General features: G+C 35.6%; 1 protein-coding gene across 2 annotated transcripts in view; it reads left to right on the top strand.

Moving 5' to 3' along the window:
* The first annotated feature begins 312 nt into the window (after positions 1–312).
* LOC126602230 (aldehyde dehydrogenase family 3 member H1-like) overlaps positions 313–9,583 on the top strand; it is a 26,249-nt gene continuing 16,978 nt past the window's right edge. Inside the window, exons 1-12 of one of the 2 annotated variants that reach the window (XM_050269055.1) lie at positions 313–500; positions 588–728; positions 874–1,132; positions 2,003–2,071; positions 2,211–2,307; positions 2,454–2,660; positions 3,178–3,293; positions 3,387–3,491; positions 3,613–3,785; positions 3,915–4,005; positions 4,109–4,258; positions 4,473–4,725. In XM_050269055.1, the coding sequence (XP_050125012.1) occupies positions 463–500; positions 588–728; positions 874–1,132; positions 2,003–2,071; positions 2,211–2,307; positions 2,454–2,660; positions 3,178–3,293; positions 3,387–3,491; positions 3,613–3,785; positions 3,915–4,005; positions 4,109–4,258; positions 4,473–4,709 (1,683 nt within the window). In that variant the 5' untranslated portion in view covers positions 313–462 and the 3' untranslated portion in view covers positions 4,710–4,725. Of the gene's footprint in view, positions 501–587; positions 729–873; positions 1,133–2,002; positions 2,072–2,210; positions 2,308–2,453; positions 2,661–3,177; positions 3,294–3,386; positions 3,492–3,612; positions 3,786–3,914; positions 4,006–4,108; positions 4,259–4,472; positions 4,844–9,583 lie in introns of those variants that run through there. The other variant, XM_050269054.1, reaches the window with a different exon arrangement.

Below are 9,583 nucleotides of genomic sequence, written 5' to 3'. Positions count from 1 at the left end.
TATGTTTATAAATCGAAGTAAGAGAATTGGTGCATATTAATTTATAAATTCTGATTTTTGTTTAAATTTCAAATTTATTTTTCTTTTTCAAACTGAGAGTTAGTAAAGACATTTTGGAGCCGGATTGCGCCTGTGGGTATAAATATCGCACCCCACCAATAATGTTGTTAAACCTTATCGCCTTGCCTTCTAATATGTGCGGCAGAGAAAGTATCTCTAGTTTTAATCTCGTAGCTTTGCTTCTGTTTCGGGACCCACCAAAACTGTTGCTTGCTGGTCCCTTTTAAGTTGTACAAGGTACCTACCTCCGGAGCTGTCCTCCTCCTATTTCTATATGCCAATGCAAATGCAACTGGATGATGCTTTCAACACTTCCATCTGCAGACTGCAGTAGTTAGCAGAAGTGCCTTCAATCTCTCTCTCTCTCTCTCTCTCTCTCTCTCTCTCTCTCTCTGATCAACCATGAAAGGTCTCTGCATTGATCTTTTTAAGAATTACAGGTACTCCCTGCCCTTCTTCTACTCTTTTTATGTCGACATATATACTCTGTTTATTTAACTAATTATAGTGGGATGGTACCAAACCAGTTTGGGTTTGGCGGGTACTGCTGGGGTAGGGACTGGGACTCGGAGCAGCAGAGCTTTCACTCACCCGTTTCAGAGAAGAAGAAGCAACTATCAAAACCAGAAGCATTTCTCTTCCTCCAAACTTACATGCTCTTCCTACTCGTAAGTCAGACTTCTCCTTTTCCCTTTTTTCTTCCATAAAAATCAAGGGAACATGCATTCATTAGTTTCGTCGAAATTGTATGTTTGTATGTATGTATGTATGTATGTACGCGTAGTATCTGATTCTTGTTTGTTCTGTTTTTAGCACTAAACCTTGTTCTGCAACTCTGTCGGCTGTAACCGCGGAGGTTGAAGAAGCAAAGCAAACATTCAATCCGGAAAAAGCTGGTCTTCTAGTTAAGGAGCTGCGAAAGAGTTTCAATTCGGGAAGGACGAAAAGCTATGAGTGGAGAAGGTCACAGTTGGAGAATATTGCAAAGATGCTTGAAGAAAAAGAGAAGGAGATTACTGAAGCTCTTTACAAGGACCTTTCAAAGCCTGAAATCGAAGCATTTATATCCGAGGTCTCCCTCTTTACCTTCGGTTTATGCTGATTACATAACTTCTGCTTCCTTTTTTGGTCTTACAGAATAGTCTTAATTAGCATATTATCAGTGCTTGTTCATATTATACAATGGTGCATAAAGATAACTGCAATTGTCAACCTGCAAAACAAAAACTGAAATAGTATTTGCAGTGTGATACCCCAATTCAGTTGTATGCCAACTACACAAGCGAGCGCAATGTGTACTATAAGCATGTACATGGAGCTTCACTGGTGACAAGTGACAACCTTGTCATGAAATATGGTCACTATTCACTCGATAGGTAGCATTCATGGGCTTACTTGTTCTACGCAGGTTTTTCTTTCTTCTTCTATTTGACATGTTTTTCTTCACTACCTTTTGGTATCCATTTCCTTCTCCTAGTTGCACCGTCTGACGCTTGAGTCACATAGGTATCACAAAAAATTCTCTCCGTCCACTTGAGCCGCCTGTACCCCCAGTTCAGCTTGCCATTTTCTTGATATTGCGCTGCAAATTGAGCAAATTGAACAGTATGCTGGACTAAGGCTAACCATCATAGACATATGGTTCCTGGCGTAAATTACCTCTACCTGAGAGCAAAAGTACCAACCAGAGCAACCATATGTTTCATAAGGAGTGTTATCGATCAGAAAGCAGTCCTTCGGGGAAAATTGCAATGGTTAAAACTCTGACTCTGTTTGGTCAGAATTCGATCTGTTTGCAAAGTCCCTTGATATCTTTGTTTGTTATAGTGAATATTCTGTTGTATCCTCAAGTTTTAATGGTTTTGCTTTGTTAATATGGAACATGTTCTTGTGTATGTTCTCCGGCATTGTAAAAATAAATATTAACGTTTGATTACTACAGATTGTTCAGGCAAGATCGTCATGTAACGAGGCATTGAAAGAATTGAAGCATTGGATGGTTCCACAGAAGGTGATTAGAGTAAATACCCTTTTGGTCAGATACAAGGATGAAAATTCCCATCGTCCATTCTTGTTCCTGACCACCGTATCCTCCAATATGTATAATGCTAATAGTATATATAACGTGGAACTTTCGATGTTTGTTTCAGGTCAGCACTTCAATCACAACATATCCATCATCAGCAGAAATTGTGTCAGAACCTCTAGGAGTTGTGTTGGTCATCTCAACATGGAACTTCCCCTTCTGTACGTTTAATATATTGCTGCGCAGTTCACACTTAACTAGTTAGGCGATACATAAGTTACATACTTCTCACCTTGTCGAAGCTTTCCAACTAAACCATGCCATGACTGATATATTTGTTGGTAACACGTGCGGTTTCACATTCCAGTGTTATCTCTTGATCCAGTCATTGGAGCTATTTCAGCGGGCAATGCGGTTGTGCTAAAACCTTCAGAAATTGCTCCAGCTACATCTTCACTCCTTGCAAATTTAGTAGAGGAGTATTTAGATAACTCAGCTATAAAAGTTGTTGAGGGCGCTGTTCCAGAAACAACTGCATTGTTAGAGCAGAAGTGGGATAAGATACTCTATACAGGTTAATTTATATTCTCTCTAATTATGAACTTCCTCAGATTTCTATGAGAGCCTCTCTTGAATGAGTTTGTAGTACGTGTACAACACTACTCAAAGTAAACACATTCCCCTGCATATAATCAACGTTTCTGCACTATGCATAATCTTCTTTTTTTTCAAAAATTCATTTTCTGTGCAATTAGCCTTTGCATTGCTAACTGATGTATTCTCTATATTGAGGTAGAGGAGTTCATAATTCATACATGAATTTGTCCATAATTCATACTTAATTGTGTATCAGTGAAATCTACGATGCATCAGTTCTTTTTCTAATACAAATTTAAGTATTTAGTCTTAACGGTTTAATTCTAAGTTTCTTCAAGGAAATGTGTGGTTCAGATACACAAACATAAGTTTATCAAGAGAACGGTTTTGTATACATATTACGCATTTTTCTTACATAGTTGCTCTGCTTCGTGTGTTCTTTGACTCCTAGGGAGCTAGCAACATAATTGACCAAGTATTTGCACATCGTACAGGTAGTGCAAGAGTAGGGCGCATTGTGATGGCTGCTGCTGCAAAACACCTTACACCTGTAATTCTGGAACTCGGTGGAAAATCCCCAGCTGTTGTCGACTCAGATGTTAACTTAGAAGTAATAGCTAGGTTCTCTTAAAGCGATTGGACAATGTTTCTAATAAATATTCTGGTGTGGCTGGTTTAACTGTTTCTGTTTATAAATTTAAAGGTGGCTGTTAGGAGGATAATGGCAGGCAAATGGGCATTGAACAATGGACAAGCTTGCATCGGTGTTGATTACATTATCACTACGAAAGACTTTGCTCCGAAGTTGGTACGATGGGATGCTCTTGTTGAAAAACTTAGGAACAAATATGTTTGGCCTAGCAGATATACTTGAATATATATGTTTTTTTAATTCAGGATATTTTTCTGAAAGTATGTCTACTTGACAGATAGAAGCTCTAAAGTATGGACTCGAGCAGTTCTTTGGGAAAGATCCAATGAACTCAAAGGATATATCACGGATAGTGAGCTCTACCCAGTTTACACGGTTGGCGAAGCTGCTGGATGAGGATAAGGTCTCTAATAAGATTGTCCTCGGTGGCCAAATGGATGAGAAGCAATTGTAAGTACAACAATGACTTTTTGTGATTGTATATCTTTTAAGGAAAGCAACAACACTGTCTGAATAAATCCATATGCGTACAATGTTTCTAAAACGATTTACTCATATACATCATCCGATCCAATGCAGAAAAATAGCTCCAACTATCTTGTTGGATGTTCCAGAAGACGCTCAAATTATGCAGGAGGAGATATTTGGGCCATTAATGCCCATCGTCACTGTGAGTAATCAAATTACTTTCAATATCATTAAAAGCCTGGAATCTGGGGTAGTTCTCAAGTCGTTGTAATCATTCTCGCATCTTATGATTATGTTCCGTATAGGTTGAGAAGATTGAAGACAGTTTCAGCGTGATAAATTCAAAGCCAAAGCCTCTTGCAGTATATGCCTTTACAAACAATGAGCAGCTGAAGAAGGGCTTCGTGGATAACGTATCATCTGGAGGAATGCTCATCAATGACACCGTCCTTCATGTGAGATTCTTTGTTCTCTTCAATTTCTATGCATATATATACATCTTCGCATTTCTGCATCTTAACAAACCAAAATGACGACCATATCATCAACATCCCGAAATAAAAATCAATGGTAGAATTTTTATCATTCTCGTGATTTTCTGTCGGAAAGAATTGAATTGATTCTCAACATGTATGTAACAAACTATTACTGCATTATATACGCGCGCAGGTTAGCATAGGCGGTTTACCATTTGGAGGAGTTGGGGAGAGTGGAATGGGTTCATACCACGGAAAATTCTCCTTTGATGGTTTTAGCCACAAGAAAGCAGTTCTTTATCGAGGTTTCGCTGGAGATTCCGATTTGAGGTATCCACCCTACACACCGGAAAAGCAAAGATTATTCAGGGCCGTGATTAATCGCGACATATTTACCATAATCTTGGCTCTGATTGGATGGTCTAAATGATGATCAAATTAGGCAGGTGTAGAGAGGATGAACTGTCCTCAGTAGAGAGCGTTAGTCCTTTTTTCTTTGCTGTACTTTGCATGCAATGCATTGCAAAATATGTATCTTTAATTGCTCTTCAGTTTTCTTTTTCACATTTCAGTTTTCACTAACCAAAACCGAAATCCAAAAAGTCGAGACCAATTTGTAACTTGAAACGTTTGTAAACTCAAATTTTACCAATTGCTCCGGTCAAAACAATAGAATTAAAATATGGTTCAAATTCACTTTTGACGATAGAATTAAAATATTAACCTAGTTTAATAATTCTTAACTCATTTTCAACAACTTTCAATTCACCAATGCAGCTTGCCCTATGAAGGGTTAGGAGTACGACTATTCATTTTTTATGTGTACCCCAGGCCAAAAATTTGTTCATGTGGATCGACAATTGGTTGCTGTTTTTGTCCAAAACTTCAACTTCTCCAAGATCGCATGTTTAAACTTAAAATATTACATTAACATGGAATAAGTAAGATGCCCTCCTACTTCCTTATTACATTGTAATTGTATTCTCAAGTTTTTATATTTTGTATTTGTCAACTTGTCATATTTATTTATAAGATAAATACAAACAAATCAAGAAGGTACTCGTTTATCTTAAATTTAATTACAATGCCAAGTATTTTACTATATTATTTTTTTGGATGCAATGACATATCTACTTAAAGGGGTGGATAGAAGAAAGTATACAATTTTTTTTTTATGCAACGATATATATTCACTTTAAGGGTGGGTGGAGGAAATTATTTCACTATATTGAGTTTAATTTTTTTTTTTTTTTTTGCACGAAATTAGGTAGTTGAAACGTTGGGAGTGAAATAGACTAGATAAAGTGTGAAATTGGCTACAATACTTATAAGTATTTAATACTAAAACATCTCACAATTAGTTATTGTCTTGAATAAGTTTGCTTAAAGAAAAAAATAAGAACAAACAGAGATGTGCTTCATTACAAGTTGAAAGAGGACCGCGTTCCTTTTTCAAGATAAAAATGCTAGGGCTACAATTCTTTATATATATTTTTTTACCAAAAGATATTATATACACTAAGGGGAGGTTGTAGACTAAGTTTCACAATAGGCTAGCAATAATAAGATTCAAATTCGCCTCTAAAACCTCTCATTTACAAGTGAAGAGAAATAAATCTAGACCTTACTACTAAGCAGCAGGGCTATCATCTTTTTAAACCATAATTATAAAGGAGTGTGCTATCCACATACCCCATTTTACTTCTCACACACCTCTTGTTAATTTCTGTCCGTTGATATTCTTCAATTCATCCGGTCTGACAATCGAAAACCAAAAAGGTGTGAGAGAAGTAAAAAAGTGTGTGTGAATATCACACTCCATTATAAATCACCTATGTGGCATGGCAAGTCATTTGTATGTGATTAAATTTGTTTTAATGTTTTAATCGCAATTTCTAAATGGAAAACCCTAGCACCATGGAAGAAAATGCCGATAATATCGGCGAAATATCGCCGATATTATCGGTTTTTCGCGCAATGGATATTTAAATAGGTATCCGAATGGTTTTCGTCAAAATATCGCGATATTATCGATAATATCGCGATATTTTGGAAATATCGCAATATTTTTTTGAACGGTGCAATCGGACTCCGAGCCGAACGTCGGAGAAGAACGCCGGAGATGGTGTGCCTATTCCCGAGCCGATTTCGTCCCAAAAACCTTGCAAAAACACGATTTTTAACTTCAATTTCACATATAAACTTCAAATTTCAAGCATGCAAGAGGTAATAAACGATTCAACATATGTGATGTCGGTTTAGGGTTTAGGGTTTCAATGGAATCTCACCTGAAAACTTGTTTTCTTCGATTCGAAGACGAACCAAATGACTGAGCCAACTCCTTGCTCAACGGCGCACCGCCACAGACGACTGAGCCAACTCTGACTTCGCCAGAGCCACGATCAACGACGGCGACACCCAGAAAGCTAGTTTCTGAAAAGGAAGAGGGATTCGAGATTGTCGGACTGAGGAGCAAAAGGCCGTGGTGTGTGTGTAGGGGAAGGGAGAAGAGAGATCGAGAGATCTGTGTGTGTGTGTGTGCGCGCGTGGGAGAAGGGAGAAGAGAGATCGAGAGATATGTGTGTGTGTGTGTGTGTGTGTGTATGTGTGTGTGGGAGAAGGGAGAAGAGAGATCGAGAGATCTGTGTGTGTGTGTGTGTGTGTGGGGGGGAGAAGGGAGAAGAGAGATCGAGAAGGATCGAGAGAGAGAGAGATTGAGGTCGTGTCTGCGTGTGTGATGTTTGTGTGCGTGTGTTGTGTGCGTGTGTGGTTGCGTGCGTTGTGTGTGTGTGTGTGGGTTCCTCTTGTCAGGAGGACACATGACTCACTCAGTATTCCCGACAAGTTTTACAATTATTTTGACAATTTCAGACCATTTTTACAATTATAATTTGTATTCTTTTCAGACCACTTTTACAATTACTACATATTTTCTACACTCACAATGTTTGTCAGCTCGCTATATAATCAACTTGATAATGTTAAATCCATCATGCAATGTATTTCCTTCCAATTTTTTGTGATAAACTAATAGATAATTGACTAAATAAACATCCTGCAAAGTTTCAATAAAAATTTACAAGTTTTTCTTACAATTTCCGTGGTTTCCATGTAATTTTTATCGATATCGATATTATCCCAATATTTCCATCGATATTTCTGTATTTTCGGACTACCGATATTTCCGATATTACCGATATTTTCTTCCTTGCCTAGCACCAACGTTCCCACAATTTACGATGTCTCCCAACAACCTTTGCCAATCCATCGGATGGGAACTCGCTCATCTCTTTTTCCCTCCCCTCCCTCCCCTCCCCTTCTCTCATAGGTTTTTATTTCTTTCTTCTCTCTTTACTTTTTTTTTCTTTCTCTCTTTACAAGATGAAATCACGAGCGTTCAAACAAAAGGAGAGAAAAAAAAAAAAAAAAGGAGAAAATCCTTGTTCCAACCACCAACCCGTCAGCTGCCTTCCTCTTACCCTCTGTCGCCGGCGTCAGCCCTTGCAGGCTACTCTCTGTCTTGCAATCCCTCGATTTGACATAATGTTATTTCCTCATGACACATGGGTTGGTGTTCAGTCTTAAAAATCCTACGGCATTTTCAATTATTTATTCAAATTTAAAACCTAGACTATCTAATGAGAGAGTAACAAATGGAAGTGATAAGGAACATAGTGATAAGAGAAAAAGGTACCAAAGTAAGTAGTCCCCGGGGAGATCGATTACGATGGGGATGGGGGTGGGTGCCGACGGGGTTGGAGATGAAACTAGAAGCAAGACTTGTTGGAATAAATTATGTTAATTTAAAATAAAATACATATTAAAGTATTGCCTCATTAATTTTAATGATGTGACATTTTCTTTTTAAACAAATATTATTATCTACACTAAGAGAATATGAGAATGGATTAAACTTTATAATGGACTAACAATAATAAGGTTCAAATTGGTTTTTGACGAGAATTAAATCTAAAACTTCTCGCTTGGAAGTGAAGAAGAATATCACTAGATTGTAATGACATTTACATGTAATATGCCACATCATGTAACATACGGTGGTTAAAATAAGCGTTGTTTAGATATAGACCCATACAACTCATATACTTCAGATAAAAACCCACATATGAATAAACATTCAATCAAAACCCAAAATTTAAATAAATTACCACATAAGAAAATAAGTAACCTATTAATATAAGTTATTTACAATTTATGCCACAACTTTCTATAACTGTTCTCATACAACCATTATTAGCCAACCATTATGGCTAACGTTTTTAACAATTTCTTATATCAGTCTAATAATGAATTAATATAATTCATTAGCATATCTCTTAACTATATAACTTTAGATAAATTATTTTGCGAACACAGAAACATATATATGATAGTAAAATATAAAATAGAAGATACATTTTTTGAAAAGTTAAATTGTAGGTAAACTATATTCATACAAAAACAAAATTGTAGATACACTATTGTTGTGAAAAAAAAAAAGAAGGTAAATATTGTATGTAAAATTGTAGATACATTACTGACACAGTAGGTAAAATAGTTTCATATAAAATTAAAAAGTAGGTAAATTATATTCATACAAAAATAAAATTGTAGATACATTATTGTTAAATAAAAACATGTAAATTTTTATCCTAAAATTTGAACAATAGATAAATTATTTTTGTACATACATTAATTTTTAAAAAATTAAACAATATGTACATCATTAGCTTCACCAATTATACACAGTAGGTAAATTATTTTTGCTAAAACTAAACAATAAGTAAATTATTTTTTAAGATACATTAGTGTTGTAAAAATTAAATAACAGGTACATTATTATATAGGTAAATTATGGTAAAAATTTATAGTTGGCAAAAAAAAAAATTATATATATATAGGTACATTATTTTATTGATAAATATTTTAAAAGATAGACTATTTCATTAAAAAATATATTTAAATTGAAAATTGTTATTAAGATTAAGAAAACTTTCCAAATTAATTCCTATATCAAATTAGACGCAAATTTTATGAAGTGAGAGAAACATGAATCAACCAAATTCATATAACATGCAATGCATTTAGAATATTTGTGCCTTTTTTATTATTTTATTTTTGTAAAATCATTAATCCTCCTTAAAACCTGCATATGTTTAATTGTGCACATTAAACATGCAAAAAGGGGTATTTTAGGCATTCGAAAATTTTAAAATGTCATAATTAATGAATTTGCTTATGTGAAGTCTAGTCATTGGGTTTTATTCAAGTAAAAATGTTATGTCGGGTTTTATATGAAAGAAATTG

The sequence above is a fragment of the Malus sylvestris genome, chromosome 15 (assembly GCF_916048215.2).
Source record: "Malus sylvestris chromosome 15, drMalSylv7.2, whole genome shotgun sequence".
In the NCBI taxonomy this organism is placed as follows: Eukaryota; Viridiplantae; Streptophyta; class Magnoliopsida; order Rosales; family Rosaceae; genus Malus; species Malus sylvestris.
The sequence above is the reverse complement of the archived record's forward strand: the minus strand, read 5'-3'. Positions and strand labels throughout refer to the sequence as shown.